The sequence below is a fragment of the Arvicanthis niloticus genome, chromosome 9 (assembly GCF_011762505.2).
Source record: "Arvicanthis niloticus isolate mArvNil1 chromosome 9, mArvNil1.pat.X, whole genome shotgun sequence".
NCBI lineage: Eukaryota > Metazoa > Chordata > Mammalia > Rodentia > Muridae > Arvicanthis > Arvicanthis niloticus.
The window spans coordinates 72815734-72841770 of NC_047666.1; the positions used below are offsets into that span (position 1 = coordinate 72815734).

The 26037-nt window shown below is 43.1% G+C and overlaps 1 protein-coding gene across 1 annotated transcript in view; it reads right to left on the reverse strand.

The window, feature by feature from the left end:
* Grin2b (glutamate ionotropic receptor NMDA type subunit 2B) overlaps positions 1-26037 on the reverse strand; it is a 438669-nt gene that overhangs the window by 192478 nt on the left and 220154 nt on the right. The window contains exon 3 of the mRNA XM_034511798.2: positions 4645-5243. Coding sequence (XP_034367689.1) covers positions 4645-5243 — 599 coding nt within the window. The remainder of the gene's footprint in view (positions 1-4644; positions 5244-26037) is intronic.

The following is a 26037-nucleotide window of genomic DNA, read 5'->3' on the forward strand; positions in this document are numbered from 1 at the left end:
TCGCCAAGACAAAGAGTGCCTAATTGAATCCCAGGGAGGTCTCCAGAAATTCATGCCTGGTGACAGTACCTCAGGCCTGGGGAGACCACTTTATGAGTCTCAGCTAGTTAACCCAAGCCTTTCTGAGCTCGCTTAAAATAATCTACTAAAATATCCCTAGCACAGGCTGCAGATTGGAGCCAAAAACCACCAAAAACTGCACTTGACAGGAGAGGGGAAAGGCCAAAGATGGAGAGGAAGAAAGGGTGCAACCAGAGAGATGAACAGAGCCCAGAATTGGTGTCTAGTGGTCAGGTAGACACTTAGGGGGAGGGATATTGGGAACTGAGGTGAGAGAGCGTATCCACCCGGTAGAGAAGCAGAGAGAGCATGCAGAAGCTACCGACTGAGCAACACACTGTAGAAATCCAGTGATGGTGGACCCTGCCAGCTCTGCTCTCTCTCCTCCCTGGAGCCTGCAACTGTGTGAACAAACCACACTGTGTAGCCCCAGCCTTACTGCTTCCAGTCAGCTACACCCAAGACAATAGCATGGGGCATCTGTAGCTCAATGTGTTGATTTTCTTGTGAGGGTGTGGGTGAGACACACTCTTCTATTCTGTAGTGCAGGGCTAATCTGAAACCCACTATGTAACCAAAGTTGACCTCAAACAGGTAGCATGCTCCTACCTCAGAGTTATCATCACTCCAGTAGAGTGATAGGAGCTCATCCTGACTTAAATATAACGAAAGAGTGTAAAGGAGAGCCAGGGAGAGCAACCTCCTCCATGGACCTCACAGGGCCTCTCAGACTCAAGAGACACTGAACAAAGGTTAAACTAATGGTGGTCTCAGAGATGTGTGGATAGGGGCCCTGGTTCCAGAGGTGACATTTACACTCTGGTGTAAGATAAGCTAAGCCAGAAATAATATACCTGAAGGTTGCCGTTTACCCTGGGGGAAGGTTGGAGAGAAAAGCAGGCAAGCAGGCAGGCTTGAACTGCCTTTATGGGCTTAACGTTCTGTTCCCTTCCCTTGATTTGAGCTGTTTGACAGATGTTTTGGTCTCAGTAGTCCTTGGCCTTTGGCTTTGGTTTTAATCAGCAAATACTTGGGAAGCTGACATGAATCAGATTTGAACTGAACACTAAAAATAACAGAAAAGTGCGGAACCGACTCAACAGGAAGGTTTCCCACCTCAGAGAGATGCAGGCTGCCCTCCTTTGCAGAATGGACAAGCACTAAGTCCTGGAGGACCTCGCTCACATCCTTCCCCATGTCACACGCTGTGTTAGAATAAGGACAGAGGGGCGGGAAGGACAGAAAGCTGCTGCTTGCTCTTGCAGACCATTTTTGGAAGGCACTTTAATTAGGAAAGCTTTAGATTTAGTGAACTGTAACGGGGGATGTCAGTCCGAGGCTCAGAAGTAACTTCAGAGTGCCAGTCAAGACAAACGGACGCCCAGCAATGACTAGCACAGGGCAAGCAAAGGAGCATCTGCTTGTGTTTGCTGGTGGCAAAAGGCTAAAGATGTAACTCTTGCTGGCAGTGTGCTTGCTTAGTGTGATTACAGCCCTGGACTTGATCTCCAGCATCACATACACATAAGCTGGATGTGGTGATGTGTACCTGTAATACTAGCACAAAGGCTGGGTCGTCAGGAGTTTAAATCATCATCCCTGGATTTATACTACAAGTTCCAGCCTGGGGTGCATGATGAGACACAATGCCGGAAAGGGAGTTGCAAGGGAGAGAGACCCTAGTGCATTTAAAAAAAAAATAAAAACCAACTGAAGTGTGATCAGCGCTTTGGGAAGGTCATGTTGGAGGAAGAGAAGGCATGAGACGGCGTTGCAGAGACAGACAGAGCCCATGCTGTGTAAAACTTTATAAACCATATTAAGGAGACGCTTCCTTATTAGAGCAGCAATAAAAAAAGCTACTGGAAAGCATTAAGCAGGCAGGCGATGAGATCGCGTTCGACTGTAGATCACTCTGGTTGCAGCAGGGATTGCAAAGAAGCAGAGCTGTCTATAGGCAGAGCAGTCAGGGGCTGTAGCAGCACAAGGAAGAAGGTGGGCTGGGGTGCAGTGGGAACAAGGAGCACACAGCAAAGGCATTCCAGAGATGCAGAGAGATTCTCAGGGACACAAAGGACTGAGGAGATCTTGGGAATTTTAATCTCATTAATCCTCTAACAGGATGCATCTCAGACAGTATGAATTTGGTTAGAAATTTGGGAATGGGAAAGTAGTTGGACCAGTTCAGATTTGGAGACATGATTTCCCAATGCCCGTGGTATCAAAAGAAATGTCTTACCCAGTTTAAAACACAAGCTTGGAGCCAGGCCTGGTAGAACAGTCCTGTAATCTCAGCTACCCAGAAGGTTGGTATGGAACAAATGACAAGTTTAAGGGTTGTCTGGGCTACAGAGAGAATTCAAAGCCAGTCTAGGCAACTTAGACCCTGAATCAAAATAAAAGAAAAAAAAAAAAAACGATGGGGGGGGGGCCTGAGGCTACAGCTCAGTGGGATAGCACTTGACTGACACACACACAGGGCCCTAGGCTCAATTACTAGCACCTCAAAAAAAAAAAGGGGGAGGGGGATGAACTATGAACCCGGGACTAGGGTGTGACCAGAGATGTAAACTCATAGAGTATGCAGATATTGAAACAGTGACCATTAGTTCAGAGATAAACAGCCAATAAAGCTGCTTTTCATTGGATTAAAAGCTTTGCTTAGAGACTATAGATCAACTTCCCTCCAGAGATTAAACACAGCTAAGTCATGTGAACCTTGACCAAAGGCATTTCAACTTTCTCAGGCTACACTCTAGCCTTTCAGGAGCTAGAAGGTAGGGGTATCTGAGGATGCAGGGTTTCAGGTGAACATTCTTTATGTGCTATTTAAATAGTACAAAATAAACCTTTACACGGATGTGTTCAAAGCATGCTGTTGAACAAAAGGAAGTCAGCTATTGAACAGCAGGCCATAGCTCCATTTGTGTAAAAGTGTATATTTAAACCCATATAGATACACATGTATAGCAAGATGTTGAGGGTGGTTCCTAACCAACTTAATTATATATGGTTAGTTGAATCATATATAATTCAGATCATTTTAATTTTCTTCTTTGTGCTCTGTTTTGTTTGGATCTGGGCAGCCTACATACAGGGCCATTTTACAAAAACACAAAAATCGCAAAGGAGTGGTATAAGATCCCCTTAAGCTGTCAATTAACTTCCCTAAGGACATGGATCAGTCATGGTTGCCTCAAATGAGATGATGTCAGGGGCACAGCATTACAGAATCCCACAGGTGAAGCTCTGACTGTGAAACATCCTCCCCTGGGGCTCACGTGATCAATGCTTGGTACCCAGCTGATGGAACTATTTTAGGAGGTGGGAAGAGCTTTGGAAGGTGGGTTCTTGCTTGAGGAGTCAGGTGACTGAGAGCAAATATTTGAAGGGTGTACCTGATATCTTCCTGTTTCTCTCTGGTTTGTGCACCCTATGAGGTAAGCTGCCTTCCTCAACATATACTCTCCACCGTGGTCTCCTCCTTCCTCATTATGGAGCCTGTCAATCATGAACTGATGCCTCTGAAACCAGGGGCCAAGATGTCATCTCTCCTTATAAGTTGTTTTCTCAGAACAAAAGGAGTGGGGGACTGAAACGGAGCCTTGGCCTTGCTACAAACTGGACTAAAAGAGGCATCACCCACAGCACAGACTCATGAAGACAGACAGCTAAGGAGCAATGGTAAGGAGGCCATGCCTATTTCTTTAAGGGATGAACACTTTACAAGTTAATACATCCATGGACATTGTTCTCCACTTCCTCCCAACACAGCAACTTTCCAAAGGAAAGTTGACTCCTTGTCCCTTTTTCAAAGCCTACTGCATATGGTGATCAAATACTCAGGGATCAGAGAGGCCTGGGCTCCATCCCAAGTTGACCTGCTCACAGTCTGATTGAAGATAATCTGTGTCTATAAGCCTTATTCTTATATGGTATAAAATGGAAATGATTTTTTAGAAACCTGACTAATGGGATTGAGAGATTGAGGTAAAATATAAAAACCCTTACAGCAATATTTAGCACATAGTAGATACTCAATAAATGAAACTTGCTTTCCTGTGTGTATGCACATGTGCATGTGTGTGTGAGAGAGTATGTATGTGTTCACATGTGCACATATGTGTGAGTGTGTGTGTGCATATGTGTGTATGTGAACACTGTGTGCATATGTGTATGTAAGTTTGTATGTGTGCATGTGCATATGCATGTATGCATGGACTGGGGGGATACAGGGGTTTCCCATGCTCCAGGCTGCCCTAACTGCATGCAAATGACAACTTTGAACTTCTGATCCTCCTGCCTTCCCATTAGCTGGGATTGCAGATTGTGTAGCACCACAGTGAGTGTGGGAATAGAACCCAGGGCTTTGTGTATGCTACTCTACCAATTGATTTGCTATTTGTTAGAATAAGAACACAAAGAGCCAGGTTTAACTAAATGTTCCCACCACCACCACCATAACCAAGCACCATTTCAAGGTCAGCCTTCAGCCTGCTGCAATTCTGAACGGTCTTTTCCTGGTCCACCTCCAAGCCCTGCCTTTAAGGCTCTCTTCTGGTCCCCACCATAAGCCACACTCACCTATTCAGCATGTTAGACTGGTAGATCCTCTTCTCGTGGGTGTTGTAGCAACTGCTCTTGGGCTCAGGGATGAAACTGTGTTCAGACAGCATGTCCGAGGCAGCAGTGGTGATGATGGCAATCCCGTCCCTCACTCTGGCAGGAAGGCCATAGTCCCATTCATCATACGACACGGAGATAAGCCCCGTGGGAAACTCTGAAGGCACCGTGTCTGTATCCCCCGCCACCAGACTCGGCACGATCCACGTGTAGCCGTAGCCTGTCAGTCCAACTGAGTTAGCTACTTCGAAGATGTAAGTGGCTTCTTCCTTCGTGCAATAGAGGAGAATGATGGGGCTTTGGAGCTTCTTCAGCTGATTCTGAATCTTAGAGTCGCCATCGTCTAGAGACATGTCTAGCAAGAGCACTTCTTCGAGCTCCCAGCCCACGAAGCTGTTTTCGATAGTGCTGCGGATCTTGTTCACAAAGTCCTGGTAGCCGGGGAAGTAGGTGGTGACAATGGAAAAGATGTACCAGTCGTATTCTTCCATGATGTTGAGCATGACGGAAGCTTGCTGTTCAATGGATGGGCCAAACTGGAAGAACATGGAGGACTCATCCTACAGTCGTCAAAATACAAGAAAAAAAAAGGAAGAAATGGAAAAAAATCAAACAGATAGCCACGAGGATTATGAATCAACTGGATACAAAAGTTCATGCTTAGCTTTTTCTCATAGAGTTTTTAATTTTCTTTTCAGTAGGTAAAAAAAACCCATGTTTTGAATTTTGGTGTTAAGTACACTCACCCACAATGTACCTTATGCTTGGCTATGAAAACCAATGATAACATATAGCTGTTAGTAACATAGCCCTCACAGTACTGGAGAATGACGCCAAGGTCTCATATGCTATGCTTTACCACCGAGCCTATATACTCAGTGTCCCCCCTCACTGTCCCTTCAAATAATGATGTGGGTTCTCATTGCGCTTCCCACACTGGGCTTGAGCTCACTCCACTCAGTCTATAGTCTCAGGAGATGTTGTACTTGCAACACTCCTGCTTTGGGCTTCTGAATAGTAGAAATGGCAGGTTCTTATCCCCATGCCGGGCTTACTCACGTTTGCGTTTAACTTAGCTCATTCTCTAATGGTTGTTCTGATAATAAGATACACAACTTAGCGTGAGCTCAAACCACACCACGAAGCCATACATGAAAATACCAGTAGCTAGACTGTTTGTGTGGCTATGCTTGATTTTAGAGGAACCTACAGAAGAGGGCTTGCTTTCTAACCCATATAATGCCGCAGGTCTTAGGCTGATCTGTGTAACACATAGGCACATGCATGCACACATGCACACACACACACACACACACACAAACACACACGTATACACATAGATAATTCTGAACATGTTTTTTTTTTCTCCCTTTCCCTTTGAGGGAGAAGCCATTTTAAATTTCTCTCATTCTAAGCTGCATTTTACCTGCTGCTTTGAGATGTCAAAACCTGCATTTTGGCTCTACCATATGGCTACAAGAATCTGAAATCACAAAATGAATACCCTCTCAGCCCTGTCCTCTCTCCATCCATTTTCCCCTGATTTGTTCCCGGTAATGGTGTCACTTCTCTTAATCTATTTCCTCACCTTACATCTGAGAGCCTCTATCCACTTTGAAATAGTCTAAGCTGACACAATTGTGTCTCTCTTCAAGGGACATTATCTCTTCCAACTCCCAACAACCCAGGCTTTAAAGTATAGTTACAAGAGATCAAGAAATTGGGCCTTTAAGCAAAATGATATAGTGATTTCTTAGCCCAGGAATAAATAGCCAAGAAACAGCCAAGTATTTCTTGAATGCCAGCTATTGAAAAAAATAAAGGCTGAGAAATATCCTACTTGTATCTCAAGACCCTAGTTGGGCAGAGAGACTTGCCATCCCTTCAGCTTTGCCAGAGTAATGCATGGTTCTCTCATACTTGGATTGGTCACATTGACCCCAGCCTACCCAGAGTAGAAGGTTTGTTTATCCACTGGGCAGTGAGTCTTCCTGCTAATGGAGCCATGTTGTTTTCCATGCCTGTCTCTACTGGACTTAAACATACAAACAGAGATGATTCCCGAATGGCTACAGATGTCAAAACCATAGTGAAGATGAAGCAGCAACAATAGTTAGGTGGAGGAAAGGGAATTAATTCAGATTAGAATAATTAAGGGCAGGATATGTGCCCATGCTGAACTTTTGGTAGACCCTGCTCCTGGATTTCCTCTATGACACAGGACTGTTCTTCAGGTAAAAGTAGCCAGTCTTCCATGGAAGGTTACAGTTGTGATGTGGACTAAGTGTTGTTCCTTCCCATTCATAAATTCTCTAACCTCCAGGGTAAAGGTAGTAGGATGTGCTGTCCTCTGAGAGATGATAGGTTTTGTAGGCCAAGATCTCAGAAATGGGATTAATGTCCTTTTAAAGGAGACTCCAGAGAGCTGCCTTGACCCTTCCACCTTGAGTGGGCACACAAAGAAGATGCCTCTACAAACCGAAGAGGAAGTCTTCACTAGGCACCACATCTGCTAGCACCAATGATCTTGGACTTCTCAGCCTTCAGAACTTTGAAAACTAAACGTGTGTTGTTGATAAGCTGTCTCTTTTATGACATTTTTTTAATAGCAGCTTAAAGGGACTAAGACAAGTGGGTATCTGAGACAATGAAGCTTAATTATTCCAACACTTGTCAGGGACCTGCAGAGAACCAAAAGGGAAAAAAGATAGAAAAGGAAGCCCATTGACAGAACAATTCATCTAGAATAGACGATGCTTGTAGGAAATGTCTGTTTGATTTTCTTGTAAACATGGTCTTGGCTCCTCTCAAATGAGAAAACTCATCCTGTGAGTTTCCGCAAGCCCAATGGCTACACAAAGTGAAAATGCTTTCAATATACTTTAAGACGTACAGGACTTAGGGAGAAGAAAATCTCAATCGCAAATGAAATAAATCAACATGTTATTTGATGGGTGAATAGAATTTAATCACAAGGAGACTCTTGAATGCACACAAAGCCCCACGTATGGTGAGGCCATAATTGGCTCAAATGCACAGCAAGAATCAGCTTTGAGAAAAACTCATGGTTGTCTATCTCAGATGTTCAATGTTAATGAGATTGAACTTAAAGAATGAAAAAAAAAATCTGCTAAACAGTAACTTGACCCTCACTTCTTTTTGTATTCTCCTAATGTCTCTCCCGCAGTTATAAATGAACTCATAAAGACACTGCCCAGCTATTCTGCAAAGAAAACTAACCGACAATGAGCTTGAGAAAAGAAATTCCATATCACACCCCCACTGCATTCTGAGCACACCTTCAAGTGTCATGATCCATATACAACCCCCTTTCTATACAGCTCTCAGCACGCTCACCTTACGCATTTGGTATTGCCAGGCTTCGATTCAATAAGTATGCCCTCTACAGCCATTTTATCTGCCATCAAACCAAATTTGCTGAAGCGAAGTCGAAACCAAGAGACAATGTTATGGCTTGGGCAAAGACTTCCTGTATAATAAGGAGTATAGTGTTGTTTATTTAGTTGATGCCTCAGTCTGGTGCACAGTCGTCAGGAATAGAATAGCTCTTTTTTTTTCCAGCAAAGCTTTGAGGTAACTCTAAGTTGCAAATGGTGACAGGTTTTGCAAATTATGACCTTTGCCACAAATCAAAGCATAATCTTCATATGTGCGTGGAGTGGAAAGTACTGGTGGCCACACATCTATCTTTGCAGGCACCCAGCATGCGCTATGATCACCCACTAGTGATCAAGATGAAGGACAGAGACATAATTCTGTTTGCAGCTCACTGTGATTCCCCATGAACATTTTTATCTTCTAATGCTATTACAAAATGTTGACACTCAGGGGTCCTTGGAGAAGCCACCTCCCTCCAGTGAAAATTTCCAGCCAAATTTATTGCATGAATGCACTTCAGCTTGCCTTAAGAGCATCTTGAAAGTCTTCCTGCATAAAAGGCTGCCTTAACTGAGATGAGCAATTAGCACAGGAGAGGTAGAATTGTACATTAGACCCCATCAGTCTACAACCTTTATGCTGTACTTTCATTACATTGATGTTCACGGTGTTTACTTGCTAATAAGAAGAAATAAAAAGAAGTATTTTTTTTCAACCCATTATCTGCCTCAGAAAACAGTTGCCTAAAGAATTAGAGGCACAAAATGTTTTTCATCATCCAGATCCCCTACTGAGCCACTTCTAAATTAAAGAAGCAAGTATCCCAATCACCACAGTGACCCTGGCAACAGACGTCATCTTGGTACCCTGCCCTAACACACCCACCAGATGAAACAAGGTTTAAGATTATGTCTCTTCCTTGGGTATAGATCCCTCCCTGAGTGATTGGCTATCAAGGTGATATAAAGTCCTGCTCCATTTGCTCTAAATACAGGCAGCTTTGAAGGGTCTGTCCAGCTTCTGAATTCCCGACAAGGTTAGTAGAATGTCCGTTATAACTGCATCGCCTATATCTCCCCTTCTGCTTACTGTAGTTTTCCCTTCCTGTCCCTTTCTTGGAGTTGATGTCAGATCCCTCCTTCATCAAGCTACACCCTGCCTTCACACTCAGCCCACTTTGCATGGAACCTGCCTCCACTTACCCTCTGTTATAAACCAGAAAAGGGTGTCGGTGTTTTAAAGGTATGAACAGAGGAGCTGGGAAGATGGCTCAGTTGGTAAAGAACCTGCCTTACCGGCATGGGGGACTTGAGCTTGGATCTTCAGAACCCATGCTTTTAAAAGAATGCTGGGCATGATTGTGCCTGGCTGTAGCCCAAGCTCAGTGGTATAAGAGGCAGGCAGGTCCCTGGAGTTCAGTGGCCAGCCAATTTTGCCAATCTGAGAGCATCATGTACAGAAAGAGACTCTCTCAAACTCTTCAGCGATAAGATGAACAGTGATAGAAGAAGACACCAAATGTGAAGCTCTGGACTTTATGTACACATGTACACACATGCACACTCATGTGGATGTACACACGCACACAAACACACACATGCACACACACTGCCCATAAAAAAATTTTTAAAAATGTCATAACATAATACTTATGCTCATAAGTTATGGTGATTCATGCAGTAGAAAGATAATCCCCTGCCCTTTGGCTAGAGATGGTAGAGTCAGAAGCAGGATGAAGAGGGGTCAGCTGAATATCAGAAATGCATTGATAGTACTTATGTTTCTTAATGGAATGAGCCTCAGACGGTAGTGAGCTCTCCATACACCACACACAGGAGCTTCATTCTTATCGGATGAAGGATGAAGGGTTCCTTTCCAGTGCTCTATCTAACTTCAGTCTCCCCTTTCAGACTTAGATTTCAGGTTATTCTCTTGATAAATGTTATCTTGTTTAACTCTCAAGGACAGGTTAATCCTCTTCTCCTGTACCTTTCAACTGTGTGTTTCTGTCTCTAACATAATACCTATCACATGATAGCAAGCAAGTTTATTTCTTTTCCCTACCAACGTGGGTTTTCTGTATGTGTGTGCGCACATAGTATGTGGTGTGTGTGTGCGCGCCTACATATATCATGCAAGTGCACATGAATGTATCTCTGGTCACTCTCCTGTGGTAGTTTGAATAAGAATGTCCAGTAGGCTAATACCTTAGCATGCCTGGTCACCAAGCCACAGAGTGGCACTACTTGAGAGGACTAGAAGGATTAGGAGGTGTGGACTTGTTGGAAGCAGTTTGTCACTGGAGGTTGGCTTTGAGGTTTTAAAAGCCCCATGCCAAGCCCAGATTCTGTCTGCCTGTCTGCCTGTCTACTTGCCTGCCTGCCTGCCCGCTTCTCTATTCCTCTCTCTGCCTATGGATCAGAATGCAGCTCTCAGCTACTGCTCCACGTCTGCCCGCATGCCGCCATGTTCCTGCCATAATGATAATGGACTAAATGTCTGAGAATACAAGTATATAGTTGTTTTGGTCATCTTATCTCTTCACAGCAATAAAACAATGACTAAGACAGAATCCCCCCCCCCTTTTTTTTTCCTGAGACAGTGTCCCATTGAACCCAAAGCTCCCTGATTGTGTAGACCAGCTGAGCTGCTCCAGGAATCCACCTATCCTCGCCCATGTCTCCGTGCCAGTTTTACGGAGGCTTGTGGCCATGCCCAGAATTTTACGAGAGTACTGGGTACTCAGACCTAAGTCGTCATCACAGGTTTCTTACTGACTGGCTCATCAATCTACCCTCAAATATCTGTTTTTATCTCTAAAACTCTAAACAGCACATGAGGAAAAAAGCTCTGTGTGTTCACTATTGTTACAAAGAAACTTGATTTAATGGCTGAAAAGTTGGCAAAGTATCTTGATGACATCATGAAGGTTCCTATTTCTACTCTGATGGTGCAAATCATCACCATTAAAATGGGCTGTGCCCAAAACGTTACATGCAACCTGCACTCTAAGAAGAGGAAAGCAGACTCCTGTTGGAGGCAGCCGTGGTGGGAGCTCGTTGACACACTCCCATTGCTGGAAACGTTGAGCACACCTCCTCAATCCCCTCCCTCTTGTTCTTTCTAAACCTGACTCCTGGCTTCCAGCACCACTCCACTGAAGCTCCTCCTGCCAAAGGCAGAGGTGACCTTGACATGACAACTCCAAGGTCAATGTGCAGTCAATTGTCTCCTACAAACTGGAAATGACCTCTTTCAACCTATCACCATAAAAGCTGCTAAATGGCCCAGCCACTTTTCTCCAAACTGCTTCATAAAGACGCAGGGTGATTCTTATAGAACACAAATAAATCATGCTGCTCTCTGTCTCAGCCCTTCATGACTTCCTCATTCACTAAACGAAGCAGCCAATCCACTTGATTCAGGATCTCCTTATCCATCACACCCTGTGTCCTCATACCCCAGCTCCTTACTCTCTGCCTGAAACTCTCCAGCTTCCCAGGTATCTACAGGGTCAGCACACATATCTTTCTGCTAAAATCTTGCCTTCTCTGGCCAGGGAGGTGACTCAGTGGATAAAGCACTTGTTTGCTGACACATGCATATACCACACACACACACACACACACACACACACACACACACACTTAAGTAAATAAACAAAATCTTGCTTTCTCAGATGCTGCAAGCACTCAATTCTCAAATCTATTGTTAGCTTGCTTTCATGAGTACTGTTTTAGTATCTTAACATCTTTTACATTATTCTTAGGACTCTGAAACATCACAGGGAAAATGATTCTGCTAGGGCATTTGAGTCATTTCATATCAAAACAAACAAAATTTTCTTCCTCTGTTTTCCCCAAGCCATTTTTTCCTTAAAAATTTTAATTAGTGTATATTAATTGTACAGAGTAATAGGTTTCATTATGATATTCGCTTTCATGTGCATCATATCCTTGACTCATAGTCACCCTTTCAAGTCTAACTCTCCACCCCTCCCAGTACCTTTCCTTCTCTAAATAATCCCTCTTCTTCTTTCGTGGCCCATTGTACACTTTCATCCAGATTCCATAAGGGAGAGGCAGCATGCGGCCATTGTCTTTCTCAATCTGGCTTATCTTAAGTCACATGAGAGCACCCAGGTCCATTTCACTCTCAGCGATAGCTCATGCTTCTTTATGGTGCGCAGGCTGGTTCCAACATCTGACTATTGTGAACAGTGCCACAACAGTCGTGGATGCTCAACTGTCCATTTCTCGATTGAGATTCCTGTGGCTATGCTTACACAGGGGCAGCAGAGCTGGATCAGAGGGAGGTCCTAGTTTTAGTTCTCTAAATATAAACTAAAAAACACCTTAAAGATATTTACTTTGAGAATGTCTTCCTGGTTCCTCACACTCTAGGTCTTGGATAGTTGTATACCAAGAAGGAGCCTGGGAGGAAGAAGAGGGGGGAGATTGCAAATTCTGATCTCTATCCCTACTCCATACCCGACTGAGCTCCTGTCCTGACGTCAGAGCAAAAGGCTGGGAAACAGGAAGACAACTGTAGGAATATGTTCCTGCTCTGTGATGTACCAGGGCTGTCAAAATCTCAACAAGCCTATTATACTTCATCTTAAATTAAAATCCCTCTCTATGGTCTACTCCATTCCACAGATCAAAACAGTTCTCTGATGGGCTGTTGTTTTGTTAAGAGGCCTCTTTTCTATAAAAAAGCAAGCTGATGAGCCCCAGAAACAACCAGGCTCCGTGATGGATGAGATGTAGGGTTTTTTTTAATTGAGAGTTTCATACGTGCATCTAATGTGTTTTGATCAAATCTACCTCTACTCCATCCTCCCTGCAGCTCCTCCCCACCCTCCCTGCAAAGCCCGCCCATCCTCTGTACCTCTTTCCCCTCCCAACTTCAGCCCACCCCTAGCTTAGGTACCTTAGATGCATCTTAGCTCCCAGGCAATAGATGTACTTTTAAATAAGTGGGGAGTCAAGAGGGATGCGGAGAAGAGAAGCATTTTAAGAAGTGAAGTGGGCAAAAATAGTGTAAATATTAAACTAACATTAATTAGATAGTAAAGTTATCAGTGATCAAACTCAATATATTTAGACAAATAAATATAATATCAAATGTGTTCCATATTTATCCCAGTGTAGATATGGGCACAGACAGGATAAAAAGAAAGTTACCATAAATCCAAAACTTAATTACTAAGAGGGAAAACAGGCCCCCCTCTTATTAAATATGAAACACTAAACCCCAAACTTTTAGGCTATCAGAGTTTCTTCATTTAACTTAAGCCAAACAGGCAGCATCTCTGAGTTTATGATAACTGGTAAAAAACAGGGTTAAGTACACGCCAGTGAGATCCCTGACGTACAAGCGACATTTTTTTTTCAGAGTAAATATGTCGACATTTGTCTCCGGCAAATTGCCATTCCCAGCCCCCTCGTGCGTGTTTGGTCAGAACAGCACGTTCCCACACAGAGGAGAGTGGAGAGAACAAGGCCCCGAAGAATAGAAAGGTTTTCCACCTTTCTATTTGATTAATCTGTGAGCGCCTCTGCCTCCTGTGTGGCCAAAAAGAAAGAAAGCCCTAGTTCTGGATACAGTCACTATATTTGTTCCCATGGGTCTCTTTAAGGATCCCTGGAAAACAAGGCACTCTGTGTCCCCTGGTTGCTCCATATGGGGAGAACAGAGCCACAAGGCATGGCTGACTCTTGAACTTGAATCAGTCACACTTATTTAGCATCAATTAACAAGCCATTGTCTCCAATGGCTAAATCCAGCGAGAAGTTTATTGAGAAAGTTTTTCTTTTCTTTTCTTTTCTTTTCTTTTCTTTTCTTTCTTTCTTTCTTTCTTTCTTTTTTTTTTTTTATTCCTTGCTAAACATCAGTGATTGATTTCCCCATGTCTCTGGTTTAGAAAATAGATTGCTCGTTCATCGCAGACAGTGAAGTACAGGTATTCACAATCAAAATGCCTGAGAATTTATTTACATCATTAAACCCAAGCCAGTCTTTTGTCTTAAAAGAAACAAGCATTTTGAATTGCTCTAGAAATGAAAATAACATAGCAGACAGAAACATGTTTTCGGTTTATTGTTATTATTGTTGTTGTTGTTGTCTTAATACCAGCAACAGTTGGCAGTACCTGCCCACACTACCTCACTCAGAGGACTTAGAACACTGGCTAGCAGGTAGCTGCCTTCTGTTATCTAAACTCACACTGGCCAAGAACCACCCTCTCAACACCTTCTTCTAAACCTGGCTGGATATTCTTGGCCATCAAGATAGATCCCATTTTCCTGTGTGCCTGTCATGTGTATGCACCCAGCCCAACAGACTACATTGCTTCCTCGTGTCCTGTGTCCTGGTTTTTATTCCAGACTCCACCAGATGAAGAGCTCTATTCAGAACCTCCAACTACTTTGCACAGTTGTTGACATCCTGCCTAAACCCAGTTTCCCACAGCTACAGATGCCTCCTATGTCTCTCTCACCAGTTCCAGATTCTGCTCTGCAGTGTGGTTACTACCAAGTTACTAATGCCGGTGTGCTTGCATTGATTTGTGACCTTTGAAGACCCCTGTCTGTACACCCACACTAGTCTGAACGACATCAAGAAGGTTACGTATCTTACAGGGTGCTGAGAGCTTGGTGAGCTGCTCTGTGACAGGCAATCCTGTGTCATAGTTAGGTATAAAACAGCTCTCCGACTCTCCCTGAATCTATGGTTCAGATCTATAGATATCATGTTGTGCAGTGGTGTAAAACTGGCATCGTATGTTTGGCATCTGTGTTGGATTAGCCTCACACAAGTTTCTCAGAATTTTTGTTGTTACTGCTGTTTGCCTTAAATGGAAAACTCCTGTCCTTTGTCAGAAGTATCCAAAGCCTTTTGATGGCTCATTCTTAGCATAAACTATCACTGAAAACCAAATCCTTTAGGGTCTGGAGTTCCTTAGAGCAGTGAGATGGCTCAGTAGGTAAAGACACTTCTTTTTTTTTATCCTTTACTGTCTGTCCATTTAACTTTAATGGAATGGCTACCTATTGTGCACAAGCAGAAAATGTGGGCGAGGCAGATGCCAGCTCTCAGCCCTGCACAAGGAGAACCATCCTAAAACTACCCACTAGTCACACACTCTGCTCCACAGTCTTAGAAAAGAGCTTCCCCATCTTTCGATCCATTCAAAGGGTATCTGATTTGGAATACAGCAGAATTAGCTTCAAAGTCACTCTTTATGGCTTAGTTGGTTCTTTCTGATTTGCCAGTGTAGAGCCTGCTAGCCTCCTAGTTTCCCCTTTGCTACTGTGACCTTATACAGCCTGGGACCCAGACTTCTTCCTTTGCTTCATTTCAAAGCCCTCATGTCACATAGCAACCAGTCATCAGAAAAGCCCTCATTGTTCCAACAAAGGCAACCATGTGTTCATTGTCCCCTGGGGACCTAGAGAACTGAATCACTCTCATTTCTCCACTTGATGCTGGGAGACTGACAGGAGATAAGGAACAGCATCGGCACCATCTGAAGGAAGATAACAAAGTTGATCGAATCTTTCCTGGAATTAAGAATTTGACAAGTAAAAGAAGAGCCCATATATTGTCTTATTTCAAAAAAATTTTTAAAGGTTTATTTATTTTTACATTATTTAACACAGACACCACTGGCATGTGTGTTTAGCCTGTGTCTTTGTATGGGTAACACATGTGGACAGTGACTATGGAGGACAGAAGAAGGCAATGGATTCCCTAGAAATAGAGTTAGCCAGGGTTGTGAACTTCCATGTGGGAGCTGGGAAACAAACCCTGTCAGCACATTAAGTATTCTTAATTACCGAGCTGGCTCTGCAGGCCTGCTGAAAATTGTTTTTAAACTATCTTCACTAATATCCAGCATGTCCCCACTTCATAACAGTTCACCGAATACTCTTACTATGGCAAAGGGGCCTTCAAAAGAAAATGGTAGGAGGGGACATAACCCAGTTGGTAACATTCTCACCTTGATTGCCAGAGCATCTGAATCTAATTCCCAGATGTTTACAATTAAAAAAAAACCCTCTGGGTGTGGTGCTGCACACTTGTAATCCCAGTGCTAGGAAAAAGGCTCAGTAGCCACCCAGTCTAGCGCACTATGTAAACTCCAGGGCAGTGAATGAGCTACTTATACAAATAAAAAGATAAAAGGATGAATAGTATCCAAAAAATGACACCCAGCTTTACTCTTTACCCTCCACATTGCATATAATACACACACACACACACACACAGAGAGAGAGAGAGAGAGAGAGAGAGAGAGAGAGAGAGAGAGATGGAGACAGAGACAGAGACAGAGAGACAGACAGAGAGAGACAGAGAGACAGGGAGACAGAGAGACAGAGAGACAGAGATGGGGAAGTTGTTTTCCAAAATCTCTAGTAGACTTCTATTTCAGCTTGGGCACAGCAGAATGGCTTCTGCCAAAGAAGATGACAAGAAAGTCTAGAGCCATTTTGCCATTCATGGGGTGGTGACCTGAGAGCACACCATCATTCACAAGCCCATCCTTGGCATGCACTTCAAGGAATCTGTCCTTCAGCCACTCAAGATATATGGGAATCTGCATAAAGAATATAGAGACTCCAGGTAGGTGTACAAATACCAGACTCAACAAAGCTGCCTGGGCTGAAGGTGTATGAGATGCACTATATCATATCCCTCTGCATGTTTTTTTTTTCTTTCAGAAAACGTAATAGGAATCTCTAAAGAGTCAATAAACAAGCAAGCCTTCCACTCTGGTACCCTATATTCTTGCCTCCACGTTACCAATCCACAGATCTAACTCCTAAATGGAGTGGGGATGGAATCAGGGAGAAGATTCGGAGAGAGGGGGGAAGAAGAAGAGGAAAGATAAAGAGAGGAAGGAATAGAAAGGAAGGGATGGAACAAAGGAAGAAGGGAGGGAGGGAAAAAGAGGGGAAGGAGGGAAGAAAGAAAGAAAGAAAGAAAGAAAGAAAGAAAGAAAGAAAGAAAGAACAGAAAGGAAAATAGCAATTATTATTTCAAACAGAGAAATGTGGAATTTGTCTTTCTGTCCACTCCTTTCAAAGCTCCCTTGAGTAGCCCATTGGCATTATAATTAGATACTGACTGGAGTTCACTAATTGCTATTCTGTACCCTCACAGTTGGTTCTCTCACCACAGATGAATCAGCAGACAAGCTTGAGGCTCACATGAGGTTGCCTCTGTAGACCTGGCTCTCCAGCAGCTCACCTGAGTCATCCAGATTCTATCAACTGGCCATGGATACTGGTCTGTGCTGTTCAACCAAACGGAAGCCTCCTATGGCTCAGCAATGGCCTGTCCTTACAGCTTTGGTATGCTTCCGCCTGTGAGCTGAGACAGTCAAGTCACAAAGAACAAATATGCAGAATGGCCTAAGAAGTTGGTGTCCAGTACTGAGTAAAACCACCACTAAGCAGATGAGGAAGATGTATAAGGTACAACTAGATTCTTTTCTAAGTCTTTAAAAAAAATGGTTTTCATCATTTTCTCCAGTAGCATAGGCCGTTGAGCTCAGCAGAGATATGTCCTGTGTCTATCTCAGTTCCATCATACTGAAGATTATGTCCTTCTGTTCTCAAAATCTCTTTTGTGAAGGCACAGAACGGCACTATAAAAGTCATCAGATCGGTGTCCCGATGGGTCATGGTTTGTCATTACCCATGCACAACAATTACTACTAAACACACGCTCCACCTTTTTCTTCCCATACACAAGCAACCATCTTTTCTTTCTTTCCATTTCTTCTGTTGTTTCATTCTCCCTCTGTTGTTGTTCTCTGAGTTTTTAAATATAAGGTTCTGTGTAGCCTATGCTGGTCTTGAATTCTCTATGTAGCTAACACTAGCCTTCAATTTTTGTTACCCCTACTTCCTCTTCCTGGGTGCTAGGATTGCAAAAATGTGACCTCATGCACGGATGATTTCTTATAGTTCTTATAACAATATTTATTGAACTGCTTACAAGATGTTCTATACTATCTAAGCATTATCCAAGTTAATTCTCATATCCCTGTGCAGTGAGCCCTGTTACTCTCTCTTCTTTACCAGTTGAGACAATGAGGTTTGGAATGTTAAATGACTTGTTATGGTTGCTTTAAGGAGGAAGCAACTTACACAAGAGAACTTACACAAAGTAAGTGTATCTAACTTAAATGACAATGTTACTTTTGAAATGTACTAAGATACATGAGAAGGGAATCTAGTATGTGTGGATAGCTATATTGTGTACATGCGAGGTGTGTCTGTATATGTACGTGTGCATTATGCATGTGTGCATAGGTGTTTCTACAAGTTTGCATGTGTGCTGTGTATGGAGGCCAGAGGTTGATTTATGGTGTCTTTCTCAGTTACTTTCCACTGTATTTTTTTTTTTTTTGAGACATGGTCTTACTAAGCCTGGCATTCTCCAGTCAGGCTAGACTAACTGACCACTGAGCTTGAGAGAGCTGCTTCTCTTCTCTTCTCCCCACCCACCAGCTAACCAGAACTAGAGTTACAGACATATGTAGGCTTTTTACATGGGTGCTAAGGATGCAAATACAGGTTCTCATGATTCCATGGCAAGAAGTTTACCAACTTCCCCTGGACAGCTATCATTTTAAGTCTTCTCTCTATACACCTTAAAGAAAATCTTTTCCACCAGTCAGTACACTGAGCAAACAACACCCTTGTGTGTGCACTGACACCCAAGTGCCAGACTGTGGTCAGGGGCACAGATAACCCAGGGCCTTGAACTTAGCTTTCCAGCTGTCCTCAGGTAGACAGTGAAACTCAGGTGCCTGCTATCACACACACAAGGTGGAGGATGACGGACACAGCACATTGCAACACATCCAAATCCTATCTACAGCCTAAATGAATTACACATAACTCTTCTCCCTTGATCTTCCCAGACTTTCATTTTCATCTCAGAAGATTAGATTAGTATGACAGGACTTGTCCATTATGAAGTCAGGCTCCTGGATAAAAGGCTTCTTCCCTTCAAATGATTGCAAATTGGTTTTGTTAGGATTTCATTTCAGGATTCCTTGAGAGAAGCTACGGGTGACCATTTCTGGTTTCATTTTGTCCTTCTAGGGGAACAATCATGTCTAGTCTTTTCTTCTTCCACATATTGGATTCCTTTCCACTGCCCCTTTCCCTCTGGACATTCAATCCCTTTTAATTAGACACACTGGCTAGCAGATCAATCACTTATTTAAATGCTGCAAAGAGGTGCCTTAAGTTGCACATTTATATCTAAGCAACTTGCAAAAGCAGCCTGGTGCCAAATTTTCCCCTCATTCAATGTATCCCTCCCTGTACTCCGATCACTGAACAGTGTATAGACGGATACATAAAAACTATCAGTTCTCAGAGCTGCCTGCCTGTTTATTAAAGAAACACAATGGCTGCTTTTCTTGTTTTCTTACTCATTAAGCAAAGATCAGTTTCAAAAGAGCAGCTTTGATTCTTGGCCAAAAGAAATTAAATGATCATGTGGTGACGCCAGGTGTGCAGGTGCCTGCCTGGAGCCCTGGTACCTTGGTGTGGCTCAGGGGGAATTGTCATGAGTTAAAGGTCAACTTGGGCTATGTAGTGAGTATTGGGGCAGCCAAGACTACACAGCAAGGCTGTCTCCAAAAACAATGCTAAACTTGCTCCACTAATCATAATAATTAATCAAGATAATAAATATAGTGGTGATCCAGCCCAATCTCTACCCTTTTCATACTAACAGCACAATCTGAAGTAGAAAGGCCTCAAAGAATGAAAGAGACAGGGCATGGTATTCTTGTCTACCTGTCGACATACATAACGATTTTTCAACACCATTACTAAAAGTTATAGGTTCAATTTGCAAATTAGGCTCCAGAGAAAAGGGAAAGATGCCTTTGGCTCAGTCGGAAATGGTTCGTTTTATTCATATCTCTGTATTCCTCAATGATGGCAAGATTATCAGAATTATCTAGATAAGAAACCCCCCCCCAAACAGTTCCCACTAAAGAAATGTGAACTATGTGTGATGATGTAGCCACTATGGATACTATGAAGTTTCCTCCAAAAAATTAAAATTAGAATTACCCTATGACCAAGTTATGCCACTCCTGGGTATTTTCCAGAAGGAGTCTACGTTCACTGTATATCCCTTTATACACCTGTTTACTATTGCACCATTTACAATAGGTAGGAAATGGAACCACATATATGTGCAGATGATAAAGAAAAGTGTAGCACATATACAATAGAGTTTTATTCAGGTATGTATAAAAAAAATCACAACAGTTGTTTGGATCAGTGTGGTAAGTGAAATAAACCAGACTCAGAAAGATAAACATCATGTTTCCTCTCATATGTGGTGTCTAGGCATGTGTGTGTGTTTATGTGTATTTGTGTGTGTTTATGTGCATTTGTATGTGTGTGTATTTCTGTGTATGTGTTTATTTATTTGTGTGTTTGTATGTGTATTTGTGTGTATGTGTGTATTTGTATTTATGTGTTTATGTGTGTGAGAGAGAGAGACATGTATGGGTGTATGCAAGTGTGTGTGTGTGTGTTCCACAGTCCATGTTTGGAGTTCAGAAGACAACTTCCAGCTTTGTTTTTTCACTGGTACATAAGCAAGCCTAACAGGCTGTTGGAAGTCTAACAACATCTGTCTGTGTGTCCCATACCCTGAAGGAGCACGCCGAGATTACAAACTCCTGTACTACTCCCTCATCCCAACTTTACATGGGTTCTGGTGATCTGAACTCAGGTTGTCAGGCTCACAGGCCAGGAAAGTAGAAAGGGAACCCATGAAAGGGGAGGAAGAGATCTTAAGGGATGGAAAGGAAAAAAGAGAGCTGTAGAATTCTTATGAAATGAAAGAGGAGCATGGGCTATCTGGGGAGCGTGGACAAAGGGGATTAACAAGAAATGGGGTGGGAGGAACAGGGGAGAGCAGTGGGGGGAGGCAGAGGAACAAACCCAACATGTAACAATTACATTGTACGTCAACCTAAAATATTGATTGCAAATAAGAATCAAACCCCATCAAGGGATTGCACTGTATCAATAATCTGGTTGCCCTGAGTTCTCAAGGGTCTTCTGTAACAAAGCCTAAGTTCATTTAGTCTTAATTCTGCCAACTTCTTCATTCTACCCTACTCTTGAATAACCACCAGATTCTTCTGTCTGTTCCTCCATATAACAGTTTTCCCTGCTCTGGTCACAGCAAGGCTCCTCAGACATCACATTGACTTATTTACTAAAGATGTTCCAGGAGGAGATTTGAACTTTGTTCAGTGAATGGCTTCTACAGTCAGAATGAGTTAAACTTTCTTCCTTTGTATATTAAGCAATGAATCTACTCCATCTTAATCAATCTTCCTTTGCCATGACCCTGTCTGGCACTCAGTCTCAGCTTCTCTTTTTGCAAGACACAGTCACTGTTACTCAGAGGAAGATGCTGAAGCCGCCCATCCTGGTGTGAGCCATGGAATCCCATGTCTCCCAGGATTAAACTTTTAAACTATAAAAGGACAGCCGGTCTTTCACTTAAGACATAAAAGGAGCAAAGGCATGGCAAGCCAAGGTCATAGCACAAGAAGCAGAGGCTGGGGATTGCAGAGAAGAGCTGGGTTTGGTGACTTGGACCACACCAAAGAACTGGAGAGCCTTTAAAATACAGACCTTATGGCCAGGAAGATGATTCTGCTAAATAAAAGCACTCCTATGTGAGCCTGACAACAGATCCCCAGAACCCATCTAGAAGTGGGGTCAGTGGTTCAAGAGTCTGTCATCTCAGTGCGCCTCTATGCAGCAATGGGGATCAGGAGCAGAGACAAAAGTGCTGGTAGATCCCCAACAGCCCGCTTGTCTTCCTTACACAGCAGTGAAGGGACCATGTCTCCAACACAGATAAAAGTTGTCTTCTGATCCCTAAACATGGACTGTAGTACACACACTTCCCTGCACCCATACATTACACACACACACACACACACACACACACACACACATATACATACACACATACATACAAAAATATACACACAAATACATACATATACACGCAAACACATACACACAAATATGCACACATACACAAAAATACATACACATATACATGCACAAATACACACACACTCACATGTACCCATACATCATACACACACACATATACACACAAATACATATACGTACATAAACATACATGCACACACAAATACACACACACTTGCCTGCAATCATACACACACACACACACACACACACACACTCAGACACCAGACCTTGTGTCTCTGAGAGAGGCTCACTAGACAGCCCCCGTCCTGAAGTGAACTTAGTCCCCTCAGCTTCCCACCTTCTCCAAAGACAGCCTGATTATAACTAGCCTGATTGCTAGCTACTGTGTTTTGTTTTCTTTCTGGCTTTGCCCTCATTCCATTGACAACTGTTCTTGCTAATTTCAAGAGCCTAACAACCTAAAAAGACCACTGAGGTAGCCAGTGCCTACGCTTTCCACTTTCCAGAGGCACTCGTCTACCTAGTTGACTTCCACCTTGCTCAGAATTCAACAGAACGGAGCCACTAAGATCAGACTTGGGCCCAGGGCTGAAGCTCCTGGAGCAGAAAGAGTGACTTAACGGAGTTCCCTCAGCAGCACAGGTCATTCTCAAGAGAACCTCCCACCTCCAACCAAAGCCCTTTCCTCAGGCCCCATTCGGTGTCATCCACTAGCTATGGCACTCATTCAAGTGTGGCCTTTTGTCACGTAAGCCTAAAGATAAATGGCTCCTTGGCTGTGTTCATACCAGAGCAGCGTACGCACAGATCAAATTCTCAGGCACACGCCGGGCAGAGCGGGAGCCCACATTGACTGCGTTTCTCCATGTTCTCTTGTGTCTGCGCAGCCGCTGATGTCTATTCAGTAAGTAGCATGTGGCTGACATAGGGTTGGGCATGGCAAGGACAATGTATTTGGCAACAGAGTCAAATTTGTCAAAAAAAAAAAAAAGGCAAACAAAAAAGTCTAGTTTCTGAAATACGGAAGAATTTTGTTGGGCTGGGGGGAGGGGTGACAGCTGTGTGTTAGCTCTGACTTAAGGTTGAAAGATCAGATTGTAAGTTACCCCTTGTATGGATATACCTCAACACAAGCTGCAAAGGACCCCTGCTTTAACTACCCAGAGAAGACAAATGCTGTTTATTTAGAAAGTTATTAAGTTATTTAAGTTATTCTGAAGAGGGTTCTATCTATCAAGTACAAGAAGCTGACCCTCTCCCCTAAAATCTCCCCTAAAGAGACCCTGGCAAACATTTGCGTCCTGTGTTCTACCCACAGGCACCTCGGACTTTTCAATAAATTTTGATACCCGGTGTCCTCTGGCGCATACTTCATAATTGCTCCAGAAAAAATACCTAAAATCTATGTTTTAAGTATTATAAGCCAATGTGGATGTAAAGGAAGATCTTACTGAGCAGCTGACTCAGTAAAGCAATAAGTGTAATATTTTCTTGGAAAGCAGAAATGACTGCTGTTTAAAAAAAAAAAAAAAAACTAAATCAAAATGGAGAAGTTGGATCTTAGGCGCGTTATTTAATTTATTCAAGCCTCCTGTTCACCTGGAAGATGAGAGTACCCATTCTTAGTTAATAGATCAATAAATAGGCTGCCATGAAACCAGAGCGGTTTGTATAGTCTCTGGTGCCTGCTTAAGTTTTCTGGTTCACTGAAATAGGAATCTATTGAAGACTATGGATGCTGAAAAGCCTTATCTCGGGCAGGTATATAAATTGGTTAATTTGCAGAATTCTTCATTGTCTTTATTATCCTCTCATCTAAGCAGCAGTCATATTTGTTCGGACACAGCTTCCAAGCTTGACTGGCCCTGCAGTGTACTGCCGGGGACCATTGACTCCTGAGTGCGGTGGACTTTGAGTCGTCTCCCTCACCTTACACTGAGTCTACCCCGTGACCTCAGGCTATTTCCTCAGGAAGATGACTGCTACGATGTCTAGCCTAAGAAATATACCTTGTCCCTCTTTTGTTTCTTATTGTCCAGAGAGATATCTGAAGATCAAGCAGTGAGCCAGTGAGGGGCCCTGTTCTGCTGTCTCACCAAGGCCGTCTTCTTCCACTACTGCTTGCATACTTGCAACTGTCCCCTGGACTCAGGTGGGACAGCTCCCATCAAGTAGGCTCAGCCAGTGCCATTTTGCCAACCCTCAGGGTTCCCTGCTGTGCCCGATGAGAAACAGCCCTGTCTTCACATAGGGAGACAAGGTTTCCTCTATTTGCCCCATTCTGAGTCCTCCCAGTTGGAGGAAGGTTATCAGTTTCTGTCTCCTTGCAAGCCTGTTTTTTCAACACATATGGCCTGAGCATCTCCATTCTTCTTCTCATTTGTCACCCTCTTAGGCCACTAGCTCCACTCGCTTCTCTCTGATGACTCATCGAATGGGGTATGAGCAGCTCTCTACCATCGGCTCATCAGAATCTGACAGTGTGAAGTTCTGTAGGTAGGGACACAAAAGAACGCAAAAACAATCTCCATTAACCAAGAAGTGCTGCCAACATCGTGACTGTAAATGGAGTAAATACTTGGCTTGAGAGGTGGAAGAGAGAAAGGCAGAAATGAAAACTGAGTTTCTAAGTATCTGATATATTAGTCACACCGTTCTATCATGGGCAACCTGCCATTTTTAAAATAAATTATTTTATGTTATCCTTTGTTGTTTGAAAGCTCCATGTACATATATTAATAGTTACTTAAACAAATCTATCCCAAATTCCCTCCCTTCCAATTGCTCCTTTATTTTCCCCATCCCATCCTCCCCACCCTAGCTCTCTCTCTTTTTTTTATATAATCCACTGCATCCATTTCGTGCGGTCTATATGTGCATGAGTATAGGAGCATTCAGTGGAGCATGGGTGGCCTTCCAGGGACCTCATCCTAGAAGGGAACTGAGTCTGCCCCCAGAGCTCCCCCTGTAGCCATCAAGAGACAATAGCTCCTCAGTTGGAGAAGGGACCTCATGAGACCCACCCTCTCCTCTAAAGCTGGAACCTTGGTTGTCTCGATCTGTTTCATGAAAGCATTGAGCATTCAGCCCCAGCTACTGTGAGTTCATGACATAGAATTGGGGTGACAGGAGCATTTATACATACAGATCACATAGGCATTCCATACATATGACTTAATGTTGTCTGGTAAAAAAACTTGTTGGCCCTTCCATATTATGGTATACATAGGCTATACATAGTCTAGAAGGAACCCGAATCCTCCTAGAGATGCTCTAAGACAAATGCATCTCCCTGCAGGAGAAATAAAGCATGCTTGGCCATCATGCAAGGATTCTTCCAGCTCTGGATGACACTGACATCAGGAGCAAAGATGGGGAAAAGTTGTAAGAGCGGCGTATACTGTTGGCATTGTAAGAGCAGCGTATACTGTTGGCATTAGACAGAATCATACACCAAATCCCATCAATTACTTTGAGAAGTGGAAGCATAGCTCAGTGGTAGGACATTTTCCGGCATTCATGAAGCCTGCCTTTAATTCTTAGCACTGGAAAAAGAAACAGAGAACAAAACCATAGAAACTATTCCAGGGAATAGTAACCTTCAGATTGGAGCTGCTAGTCAGAAAGAAGCACGTGGGACTATGCAATGAACAAACTCAGCACAGGGTTTGACAGGTTCCCAGAAGAAGACCAGTTCCAGTACTGCCTGACTTGCAGTCTGGATGTCCTTTCAGATATGATCACCCTGGAACAGTGGCCTTGACTTGGGAACACTGAGCAAATGAATTGATTGAGTTAATTTGATTAATTTAATTAAATTCTTCAACTATTAAATTAAGTGAAGCAATGCAAACCAAAGAGATCTCAGAAAAACAAATCAAGGAGAAAATATACTTTCATTTTCTGATACTATGACAAA